General features: G+C 38.6%; 1 protein-coding gene across 1 annotated transcript in view; it reads left to right on the top strand.

Annotated features, from left to right (window-relative positions):
- The window catches only part of LOC145784110 (uncharacterized), a 48385-nt gene that overhangs the window by 7894 nt on the left and 27238 nt on the right, over positions 1–13253 (top strand). Inside the window, exon 2 of the mRNA XM_082595863.1 lies at positions 11575–11671. Coding sequence (XP_082451989.1) covers positions 11575–11671 — 97 coding nt within the window. The remainder of the gene's footprint in view (positions 1–11574; positions 11672–13253) is intronic.

Here is a 13253-nt window from a genome sequence, read left to right as displayed (position 1 = left end):
AAATTTCGTGAAAATATTATACTGTACTTCAATTGCTTTGTTTAAAAAAAAAAAAATTTTTTGGGATCTTTTTCTGAACGCTCCGAAATATTCCCCCAAACTTAGCGTATCAAAAATAAATTAAGAAAAACTTTAAATCTAAATTACCATTTGAAATGTTCATCTTAGCATATTTTTAATTGCAATTCAAATGAATTCCTTAGATCTTAAATTGGTAAAATGCATGTTTTCCAGGGTTGTCGGTATTTTACCCGACCCAAAAAAACCCGGGTGGTTTTTTTTAAAAAACCCACTTAAAAAAAACATAAAAAAACCCAGAGCATCATATTTGTCCAATCTTTATCAGAAAATTGAAAAAATGAACCAAAGTACTACAAGGTACTTAAAACAAACTTCAAATTAGGACTTAAGGATGTGATTGTGAAGGAAATTTCCAAGGATAAATTGAAAACACAGTGGATATTTCTGTACACAAAAATCAAGTAATGCCACTTTGTACTACACTAAAACTCATTTATGCAAGAAGGCCTCATCAGCCCTAGTGCATTATTTTATTGAGTTTTGCCAGCTTGTACTGTGAGTGAGAGGCACTTCATTGGTAAAAAGTAGTATTTGAGGTGAAATAAGCATGAATCTACCTTTTTCGCATCTTTTTTCTGTGCAATCCTGATGTTTTCAGTGCGAAAATCGTTCAAGGTAAAAAGTTATTGTCAAAAAATGAAGGCGCAAAATGAAAAAATGACTGCTCCGCTTCTAAAATCCTACTAGTGGTCGAAAATTTAAAGTGTAAAATGTTAAAAAAGCATTTAAAATTTGCAAAATTTTAGAAAGAATTTTGACCACCAGTCCAGGCAAGGAACAATATGGAACAACAAAATTGGAGTGTGTTTATCAAAATATAAGTCCAACTTAACATCCCCCTCAAAAAAAATGTTTGTTTTTTCTTCGGCTACATGGGCAAATTTCTCCCCAAAAGATATACTTCAAAAAATATTTATAATCAAATTACTCCAAAACTACATGTTTTTCTTATATTCTGTTTGCAAATTTGGATTCCTCATCCCCCAAAATGGTATTCTACATATTTTCATCAACTTCCTAGCTTGAGTATAACAGATATTGGGGCATTTTTACTTTTTGGAGCTGAAATACTGCCACCGTGCGGTTAAAATTGAAAATGGTGTAACTTTAAAACCCCTCGACCAATTTCAAAAAAATTTTTTTTGTTGAGCTCAGTGGGTTGCCATCTCTCACAAATGTCAAAATCAACCAAATCGGAGAGGGTGGGTGGCATTTTCTCTAATTTTGACCTGAAATATAATGGAATGACCCAGTAATTAGTGAAACGAGGTTAATAAAACTGATACCGGGTTTTCACTCTGCTTGAGATCATGATTTTTTGCGTTTTATTTCGATAACTTCACTGTCTTGATTGTTGTTGTTCACTCGCACGAAAAGGAAATGAATCGGCTTGTTTTCCAACAGTTCCAATTATGAGCTAACAATATCAAAATTTTTACGACTAGGCGTACTGCGTGCGTAAAACTAATCCTTTCAAGCAGCGCTTCTAATAAATTCGGTTTGCGACCTATTTGTTAATATAAACACGACACTAAGCTTAATCAAAGACTATTTTAATTGAGTAAATAGCGCTATGGTTATGACGTTATCACCTTTCTCGCCCCCCAAGGTTTTTTGAAAAGTCGGCGCCTATGGAAAGAAATTTGGCACGGTTGCAACACCTTCAGAAAAATTTAAGATATGAAGGAAAAATAAAACAAAGAAAATGTTACAAAAAAAAAAATCAGGTTTATGTCTGTAAGTTAGCACTTTTGAATAGTTAAAATGATTAGTTTGGATCAACAAATGTGTGGCCTACAGGTTGGATTTAAAAGAAATTATCGGGTACCGTAGCCCAGTTATCCCAACCAGCAAAAATTTCCGTTTTTACATCGTTTTACGTCGCTAAATGTTGAAATCGTGTAGAAAAGAGAACTTTGCTGACTAGGATACGTTGAAGCTGAGAAACATTCACAGAAGCCCTTCGAATTGTTCCAAGAACCCATTTAGCATAACATTTCATTTGTACATTGATTCAACGTCTGAATACATTATCTTAAAAATGCAACGTATCGTAGGGCTTCTGTGAATGTTTTTCAGTTTCAACGTATCCTAGTCAGCAAAGTTCTCTTTTCTACACGATTTCAACGTTTAGCGACGTTAAAACGATAGGCCACACATTTGGTTAGCCTTTTTATTCTGTTACTACAATGGGTTCTCATTTGTTGATCCAAACTAATCATTTTAACTATTCAAAAGTACTAACTTATACACATAAGCATGATTTTTTTTGTAACATTTTCTTTGTTTTATTTTCCCTTCATATCTTAAATTTTTCTGAAATTTACGATCTGAAATTTACGAATTACGATATGTTGCGACCGTGCCAAATTTCTTTCAACTCAATAACTTACTTCAGTCACAAGCACGTTTTAACGTTCGCGTTTTGTCGCTTCTACCTTTTTCTACACCTTTGCTATGTCGGCGTGTATTGTTTTTGATATGATGGTCAAAAATAAAAACAACTGAACTGACATGACGAATTTTAATTTAATAGTTCAAACATTTTATTTTTATTCCTTTCTGCACGATTTCAACGTTTAGCGACGTTAAAACTATGTAAAAACGGCAATTGTAATTAGGCTACGGTACCCGATAATTTCCTTTTAAAAATTTCAAAAACTCGCCGAATAGGGCACTCGCCGAAAAAGACTCTCGCCGAATAGGGAACTCGCCGAATCGGACTAGTCGAATCGGACTCGTCGAATCGGACTCGCCGAAACGAGCCATTCCGACGTCTTGTCGCTAAGGAGGTATCTGCCCTGTGGCAAGTGGAAACACCACAAATGAAACAATATCCGAAGATTTCACCCCCGAGAAATTCACCCTCTGCCTAGTGAATCCACACAAGTCTTCAGGGCGGATAAGATCTGCCTGAGCTTGTGCTCCATGCTGGCCCTGCCCTCAAGTCCTGGTTACGTAGTTTGTTTTCTTCCTGCTTGCACCACCTCACAATCCCAAACGTCTGGAGAAGAGGTTTAGTGGTTGTGATCCCTAAGCTACCAGAGGATCCAAAGAGTTATTGCCTGATATCCTTCTGTTGTGTACCTTTCAAAATCCTCAAAAGACTGATCTATACTATAGGAAGACCTAGACACCCTGAGCCAGGACACATAAAACATCACAGCTTTTCTTCAGAAATGGCAACTGAAACTCAGCCAAAGTACAACTGTGACAGCAACTTTCCATCTATACAGTTGGGAAGCTGGTCATGAGCTGAATATCCATAATAATGGAAAACCTTTGTCCTTTTGCCCCGAATCAAAATACTTTGGGGGTGACATAAAGATACGACAGATTGCTCACATACCGCCACCATTTAGTGTTACTGTGTAAGAAAATTTGTCATCCCGCGCTATGCTACTAAAGCTCCTGACAAGTTTCAACTGGGGAGCAAGGACTGACACTTTGCATATAGCAGTCCTTTCTTAGCCCTTGTCTACTCTTTAGCAGAGTACTGGGCACCTGTCTGGTGCCTCAGTGCTCACTGCCATCAACAGCGCTCTGCGTTAGGGTAGTTTAAAAAAAATTTTTTTGCAGTTTTAACATGGGGGGGTTCTGCAAACCTGGCAAACCTTTAAAAAATAACATTTACACAATTTTTTTTTGGTAGGCCCCAAAACCCAGCCACCTACATAATGGATATTGAGCTAAAATTTGTAATGCATGGCTATGTCATGCCTAATAACATATTGACCTAGTTTGAGCAAAATCGAAGTGGGTCAAACTGGAAACTTTATGATTTTCAGGACGTTTGGCATGGAATGACCCAAATACCCCAAAAAATGCATTTTTTTAAATTATCTCAAAAACTAATGCATTTAGAGAAAAAGTTCCTTTTATGATACATAGAAACATAGATATTCTACATCTTTTGACACCAAAACTGACTTTCTACTATGAGTAGTTAGCGAGTTAGAGGATTTTTTAATAAATGTTACCTTTGTTGGGGGGTAGGTGGCTGGGTTTTGGGGCCTACCAAAAAAAATTTGTGTAAATGTTAATTTTTAAAGGTTTGCCAGGTTTTCAGAACCCCCCCATATTGAAATTGCAAAAAAAAATTTTTTCAAACTACCCTACTCTGCGTATAGTGACCGGATGCCTGCGCCCCCCACCATTGGACAATGGACAATCATTCAACCTGCTGAGCTTTGTTGCGAAGAAGCCACTCTGTCTCACGGGCAATCGGGCATTGGAGCCAAACCACTTTCTCCACTCCAAGGTCTCTGCTTCGTGGCTCCTTTAAACGAGCACCTTCGTCGACTGAAATCACAACCCCCCATTTGTACTAGCTGCTCAACTTCTGCTTAACAAAGCTGATAAACAAAATATCTTTGCAGCTAATTGGGTGGATCATTAATAGAATTCTGAAGGGAAGTCAAGCACCGCCAGGCTCCACTCATTTATCCTCAATGCCGACACTCGTCCAACCTGCCTGATATGACTATGATAGGTATGGGTGCGCCTCAACCGTCTCAGTACGGGCGTCAGGCTTTTCCGCTCAATCATGCACCAATAGGGAATGGACTCTTTCTCCTCTTATGAGTCAAGAGTGTAGTGCTGAGGAACAGACCGCAGACTACATCATCAACGACTGCAATATTTTCAGCCTGCCTAATGGAGTGGAAGGGGTCTGAACGTCGATGATGATGAAACCAAAGACTAGCTGCTCTCCAGCAGCCTTCCAGTGTTGTCCACGAACATCATGGATTTGGGGTTGTAAAAGGATAGACCCTCGGCCCCAGATGCTCATGCGCTGATAACAAATTAAGCTACCTTGTAGCTAGCATAAGAATTTTTCTAATTCATTGGTTTTCCTTTCTTTTGGAATATTGGTTTTCAGAAACAGAAACGCTGCACAATATCAAAAACGTGGGCTTACCAAAATGCATGGGCTTCGTTAGAGGGGGGGCCGCGGGGGTGATTACCCCCCACCAATTGGAGTGGGGGGGTAACTAATGCAAAATTACCCCCCCCCCCACTAATGTAGAGATAAAAATTTTATTTTTATGTTTTTTCTACTTTTGTGTTTTATTTTCATTCTTTATTTTGTTGCCCAACTTTTTAGTTGTTTGCTTGGAAACTCCGACTCGCAAGATAACGCAAATATGCAATAGAGACCTGCATAATGCTATGGGAATTGTTCAGGAGCTAAGTAGTTTGAAAAATCAGTCTGGCAAGTTCAAAATCACCCCGCAGGAGGAATCCCACCATGGCTTGCACATTTTGTGCCAAACAAGATGACTGACACGTGTACCGGCCATTTCTTCAGTGTTATCAAACTACGAAGCATTGCTAAACACACTTCAAAATTTCAACAATGCGAAATCATTAGGCCTTTGTTCCAAATTATTCCCAAGGCAACACATACTTTGCAGTGCAGTTTTGCCAAGTTTTATTCAAACCACTTGAAAAGATAACTGGCCTGTTGCAGATCAAGTCTTATGCCATCAGCGACATGATGGAGCTGGTTGAAAATTCAAAAGTTAATCACCAGAATCTTAGAAATGATGAACAATTTATGCAGTCATACAAGGAATTTCAGCAGCAAGTAGCTAGCTTTAGGCTTAGCTATAGTCCAAATTTTAAGAAAGCGCTGAGAGCAAAGTGCTTCCCATGACCTTGCTTCTCATTACAGAAGGCAGTTCTATGCATCTATTGACAGCATAGTGCAAGGCATCTCCCACCGCTTCAATGGCGAAGGAATTAAAAGTCACCAAAAACATAAAGAAGTTTTAGTATCTGGCACAGTCAATGACAGTGCTGTTACAGCTTTGGAACAATATGGCTTCAACGTGAAAATTTTGGGCCAAGATTTAAGCCACTTCTATCAGAAATTTGGGCATATCAAGTATGTGTGCGATGTTCCAAACAAGTTAATGGGACTTAAGCCTATTATTGTCAAAGAGTTTTATGCCAGTGTGGAAAAACTTGTAAAATTGCTATTGGTAAATGGCACTTTTTCTGCAGAAGCTGAAAGATCGTTTAGCTCGCTACGCCGCTTAAAAACATGGCTCCGAAGCACAATGACTGCTTCAAGACTCAATTTCATTGCCATGTGCCATGCCGATTAAGAGCATTAGGATGAACTAAGCGTACATGAAATCTGCAAAGAATTTTGTTTCAACAATGCACAAAGATTTAAAGTCTTTGGCGACTTCTGACTGTTCTGCTTAGAATAGAAGCAGAGTGCACAGTGCACACAGTGTTTTGTTTGAGTTGAGGCGTTCGTTCATAATGTTATTTCTTTGTAGTTTTGTGAGATTTTGGCACAAGGGATTACCTGGGTGTTATGGCATTTTTTGTTTAGTGTTATTTCTTATACGGCGCAGATGGTAGGCTTTCCTGTAGCCTACGTAGTATCGATCAAGATGTCGCCTTATTTTCAGTTCTTGTAAAAGTTATTGCATTTTAGCTTCTTTTTTTCTGAGTTGAATGTAGGCTAGGCCTAACCCTAGATGCTGAAACGTTTCATTTCACTATGGATGTTATGGCATGGGTTGTCATGCTGTATTCATGTAATTGTAAATGAAGTTTTATAGATTATAGCTTTGACCTTAACGCTTTTGGCCTTTCAAATCTAACCTTTTAGCGTCTGAAGTGCAAAATTTGGAGGACTTGAGCCAAGGAAGAATACAGAGGGGTCATTCCACATCAAATCACCCAAAAAAAATGAAATTTTTAACACCACCATCTTCAATTTTCCTCAAATTTGGTTTGTGTGTGAGTTCTGGGTAAAAAAGCATGAATTTCAAATTTTATCAAAATCCGGCCAGTGGTTTTGGAGATATGGGCCTGTGAAATTTCGTATTTTGGGGGAAAATTGGGGTACCCGGCTTATTTCAAAATGCCATTTCTCAGCAACCACTGGGTGTATTTTAATGAAATTGGTGTCATTTTGCAGGAAATTGGTCAAGGATTTCATTTCTGTGGTTAATTTTCAAAAATAAGCATGTTTGGGGGTAATGACCTTTTGACCTTTGCTTTGACCTTGATTTTGACCCTGTGGATCACGTGATACAAAAAACTTGTCTACATGAAAAATATTCTTTGGCACTATCTCTATAACATATGAAAAAATGGGAGAGGTAATATTTCTATTTTAGCCATAGTTTTCACTCAAAGTTTGCATGTCTCATGATTTTTCAACAAATTTTTTTAAAATCACCTTCAAAAATAGTATTATGGTATGTACAAATGGAACGATATGCACATTGCATCATCAGAAAGAATGGGTCCAAAATGATGATGAGGGGTGTTTGTTTTTTTTGTAAAATAAGCTTATAACATTGGGAAATGATGGCAAATGGGGGAAGGGGTAAAATATCTCAAATTCTGATGATGTAATACATAAACGCTCCCAATTAATACTGCATAAAAATGAGTTAAATGACACAGTTTAGTCAAGACACAACAGACAAAATGTTAGGTTCTGAAAGTTTTCCATAGACAGCAATCACTGAGCTGACCAGTTTTTACACAACCTGTGAAGTTTAATTGTATCGTTTTTGGAAATAGTGTAACGACATCTACCAGATGTTATTAATATCGATCCAGCATTTATCAGCAGAGGTAGGCCAGTAGAAGATTCTGGCTGGACCATGAGGATGCATAAAGTTTACATGATAGTCTCCAAACTCATCAGAAATGTCTTTCACCAAACCTATCCACGGTTCATAATCATATACACTATACAGCAGTCAGCACACATATGTCTGTTTTGCGATGTTGATAGGTTCATTCAATGCTTCAAGTGCAAGGTCTTCATCTCACTGACACTATTTCAGGCAGATTTTTTTGAGCACTGAGTTTGTACGCGAATAACTTTGTTTCAGAAATCGGAACAAATCTATGGAATTTTAGTGTTTCTTTTATTGTCTTTGCCAACGAGAATCTTTTTTTCAATTTTTCTTTGCAAGCTTCAAAATCCGGTCAGGCTTGACATTGAAAAATTGAATTCCTTGTATGTTGGGCCCTACTAGACCTACTAATTAAGCGATTAGTTTTTGTCAATTATTGCTATTGTTACATTCATGCAACGTCAAACAACGTTGATTCGCCGTTAAAGGAGCAAAAGTGTCCAGCCGCGCTGTTTGTCTCCACTCTGCTACTGGTAGCCCAGTGCTTTAAATCAAGTAAATTGCGCAAACTTGTGAGGAAGTTCATTTGCGGCAAAAGTCTGACAGCAATTTCCACTGCTTTTACATCGTTTTAACATCGCCAGATGTTAAATCGGTGTAAAAACTGTAGCATTGTTCTTCAAAGGAGTAATTTTTCTCCCAAACAACGTTATCAATTAACTTTGCTGCCAAAATGCTCTAAATTTGTCGTCTCAATCATCACAGTTGCGTTTGTTACGTCACTGATATTAAACTCGCAAGTTTCGTCCCGCAACCCGCATATACCAATCACAAAAAATATGCTGAACTGAATTACCAGGACCAGACGTTGTTGCGTACCAATTATATTTATTACTTATTTCCAAATCGTGTTAGAGGAGACATAGACTTAAATGTAAAACTAGGCTAGCCCAACAACCTAGCAAAATCGCCCTTTTGTAAAACGCACAAAATAACCTTAATGACGTGACAGTATGTGTTCGCCCGCCCAGCTATTTTGAAAACTCGGCGCCTATGGATAACGATATACCTTATCAGACTGACCATGCTATAACAGTATGGCGAAATCAATTTCTCATATTAAAAATGAAGCTGGTACACTGTTGTTGCAAGAGCAGCAAGAATTATTCTACAATATAAGGTTTAAGCTAACCGGATTTTATGAAAATTTCACAGATATCGTCCTCTTTGAATGAAAACTATGGCTAAACTAAAAATATTACCTCTCCCATTTTTTCATATGTTATAGAGATGGTATCAAGGAATATTTTTCATGTAGACAAGTTTTTTGTATCACGTGATCCACAGGGTCAAAATCAAGGTCAAAGCAAAGGTCAAAAGGTCATTACCCCTAAACATCCTTATTTTTGAAAATTAACCACAGAAATGAAATCCTTGACCAATTTCCTGCAAAATGACACCAATTTTATTAAAATACACCCAGTGGTTGCTGAGAAATGGCATTTTGAAATAAGCCGGGTACCCCAATTTTCCCCCAAAATACGAAATTTCACAGGGCCATATCTCCAAAACCACTGGCCGGATTTTGATAAAATTTAAAATTTATGCGTTTTTGCCCAAAACCTAACCACAAACCAAATTTGATGTAAATCGGTGATGGTGGTGTTAACAGCACTGGGTGAATTGAGCTGGAATGACCCAGAGAGGGATTTTGCGTACCTCCCCTCTTCCAGTCAAAATTGTCTCAAAATCTAAAAAAAATATGGCAAATGTTAAAAAGCTTTTGCTCGTGATTTCAGATTTGTTAAAAGAATTTTTCGATTTGAAATCGTGCTGAAAGGCAAAAATTTTGGGCCTTCGGCGCGAAACATGCAGCCTAGGACGCTGTATAAGAAACTGAAGCTTTCAGTAATGCAAACGGGGTCTGGGGAGCCACCTTCCAGAAGTATATGTGATGCGATAATCCAATAAGCCTCTGTCGATGTCAAAACTTTGTTCCCGCCCCTGCTTAAATTACCCCCCCACTCTCAGGAAGTGTCCGGAGCCCCTGCCAAAATGATCAATGAAAAAGTATTTGTTCTTATATTCAATTATAATATACCTCTGGCCAGGCTATAATACTATAAATGTAAAGAGGCTGCGAGCCGGATGATTTTCCTTGGTATGCCTAGGAGTGTTCAACTTCGATTATTTTAATATTCGAAATTCAATTTGTTTTCGATTTCCGAATTTCGATTTCGAATATCACAACTATTCACTAAACTGCAAAATGAGATTTTATTGAAAGAAACGACATGAAAATTCGCTAGAAAACGCCAAAAAAAGCCATGAAAATTTGCGAAAAAAGAACACAAAATAACGTCTACAGCCCCAGGCCCATGTTGGTGTTTATGAACACAAGCTGATCGACACGGTCACCCGTCAGTCGGGATCTCAGCTTTGTGAAGGTCAGGCCAGTTTTTGAAAACGATCGCTCTGCTGGAGCCGAGGTCGCTGGGATCCCAAACACTTCAAGTTCATTTTCACAGCGAGCGATTCACTGCCGCGACTTTTCACTGCAGAGTGCAGAAGTTTCGACTCGAAAGTGACATCGAGTATGTTTGCAAGCGCATAAACCTAAACGCACGCTCCGTCTACGTAGCAAATTATGTTGTTTTTGGGTACATTCAACATCTGATGACATTGAATCGACACAAAATGGTAGATTTTTGCTATGTCCCAGGCAACAAAATCAGTCATTTTTACATTGATTCAACGTCTGCAGACATTAAATCAATTTAAAAATGACATATTTTGTTGTCGTGTTGGATTGTAGCATCGCAACTCGTTCATAGTGATTCGCGAAGCTGTTGCGGTTTGCATTCAAAAAGTGTTTTTCTGCTGCCGTTCGCTAGTTTATCTATTGTTTTATGTATCAATATTCAATACAGCATAAAAAGTTGCCCCCACACAGAAATATGCGTGGGGGCCTGGCACCCACGCAGGCCCGTAGCCAGCCGGGGGCCAGGGGGCCTCGCCCCCCCCTGAAAAAATTTCGCCCCCCTTTGGCAATATCTCAACATTCTCAAGCAACAGCTACAACGATAATGATTTTGCCCATTTAAATTTTTTCCGTCCCCCCCTAAAAAAAGTGCCCCCCCCTTGCTCTGCGGTTTGGCTACGGCCCTGCCCCCACGGCTTAGGCGCCTATGGACTAGGTAAAAAATGGATAAAACTGCGACAAAGCTCAGCCTACACTTTCTGCTATTGCACAACCTAGCTATCTTCATTCTGGAGAGAAATTTGTGAAATTTGGCATTAAAAATGCCAACCTGGCATCCCTGGTGCAGGACTGGCTGTTGGACCCGCGAGAACGTGTGATAGTCACGTGATCGACGATGCGCATGTGTCGAAGTCTTTTTTTGCTTGCAAAATGCGACGAGACAGATTTCGCGCCACTCGCGTTGCTTTCAACTGCGTTCAGCCGAAAGGGCTGCTATAATTTCGAATATGTCCGATACGAAAAACGAATTTCGAATATCACCTTAATCGAAATTGAACACCCCTAGGTGCCGGATCTGGCGTGCAAGCCTTAGGTTGCCCCCTGATATGAACCATCGTCTCAAGCTTTGAATCACAATATTTTATTAATTTTACTTAGCGTGTTAAAAACATGATCTGTACATCTGAAGGTAACATTTCTTAATTCAGAATGACTGCTCGTGCCCAAACATGCAGTTATCTTGTAGTCATACGTTGTATTGAATTTGGTTGCTGTTTTCACATCACATGCAAACTAGAAGTGTATATATGTATGTCTTTTTTTATTTTCATTGAATGCATTAATTTTATATTATTGCATCACTGCTTATGACATCATTTAATATGATTTTAGTTTACAAAGATGAGTCTGTTTTGATTCCGAAGAATGCGGCTGTGCTTGTGAGGAGAATCCCTCTAGGACCTGTTCGAGACTCCAAGATTTATGTTGTGTAAGTGCATAATCTATAAATAAACATGATATGAAACAGCTCCGAGGGTTTTTGTCAACAGCTGCTTTCAGTGGTGTTGCCATAAGCATAGGCGCCGACTTTTATTTTTGCAGGGGGTGGCGGATAGCACAATATGGCAACCTAAAAACTTTCAAACTGCATGTTTTTGTTTGAATTTTACTAGGCGTGTTTCGTAGATGCAATTGTCCTTTCACACCTGATTTGTAGCTCGATAATTTACAAAGCAACTTTAAAACAAAGCACAGGAGGTATGTCGTGAATTTTATTGTTACGTTGCTGATCTGACACTTAACATTTGGCAAAAGTATTTTTTGCGAACAGCAGCTCTGTCAATCCAACTGTTAATCAACCGGTCAAGTTGTAACCGTGAAGCCAGCTTGATAAACATTTAAAATTAGGACGTGGTTCAATCGCTGTTGCGACATGGTAGATCGCAAGTAGGTTTTTATGCGCCTGAGTGCACTGAACGATTGCTCCGCCTCGCAGGTGGTGGAAGGCAACGATCAGTATATTTTCACAATGCAGACCACGTTTGGAAGCATTAATGAAATTGTTTCATTGCTTGCAAATAGATAAAGCAGTTGCGACATAGTTGCAAATCGGACAGAATGGCTCTATCTTTGCATCTATCGTATTCTAGCCACGGGAATTCGCTCTCCCACGATTTTTGACAGCTCCTCCCTTCAACAGCGATTATCCTGCTCGTGCTCGGTTCTTCCACCTTCCTGATCGTGCTAACGCCTTTTGGCAGTGGCACACTTTCGTTTCGTTCAGACGTTTGGTCACTTTCATGCTGGCTGAAATCCTGATTAGACGCAACAAAAAATGACTCAATAAAGGGCTGCAATTTTGAACGCTTTTTCGGTGGCATCTTTAAGCTGAATAAAACTGGAATGTCGGCGAAAACTTTTACTGGATGACTTATTGTAATTTTTTCTATGGTGTAACAAGCAACTTCTATGTCAGACCAATAAATTCCCGCCTCAGACTTTTACAGGACGACTTTTCGTAATTTTTTCTATGATGCAACAAGCAACTTCTATGTCAGACCAATAGATTCCCGCCTCACAGTTTGTCCGCATTGACACGCAATATTATTGCATGAAGTAGATAACAAAGTAGAAAGTAAAGCATGAAGTAGATGACAGTACACTTGAATTGAAATCGGAAAATAATCCAAAATGCAAAATCTTGAGTAATTGAAAAAGGTTGCTTTTATTATTGGGAATTGACAGGGGGTGTAGCTTTCCTCGTATAGAATTATGTAAACGTGTAAATTTGTAGAGCGTTAAAACTGCTGTGACTTTACTAGGTGCACTTTTTAAATAAAACTCAAAAAGTTTCGAAAATTGCATTTTTTTAATGAAATTTGAAAATAGATATTCATTTAGGTAGAGGGTGGAGCTATCAATCATTGAGATAATTTTATTTCCAAGTATTTTATAGCTGGCATAATTTATTGCGATATTATAAGCAGTTTAAAAATTTTCAAAAAAGATTTTTGAGGGAGGCAATGGAAAGATCGTATTTTATTGATTAATAAATTCCATTGCAAACCTAA

This window comes from Aplidium turbinatum, chromosome 15 (assembly GCF_918807975.1).
Source record: "Aplidium turbinatum chromosome 15, kaAplTurb1.1, whole genome shotgun sequence".
In the NCBI taxonomy this organism is placed as follows: Eukaryota; Metazoa; Chordata; class Ascidiacea; order Aplousobranchia; family Polyclinidae; genus Aplidium; species Aplidium turbinatum.
This window is presented reverse-complemented; position numbering and strand designations above follow the sequence as displayed.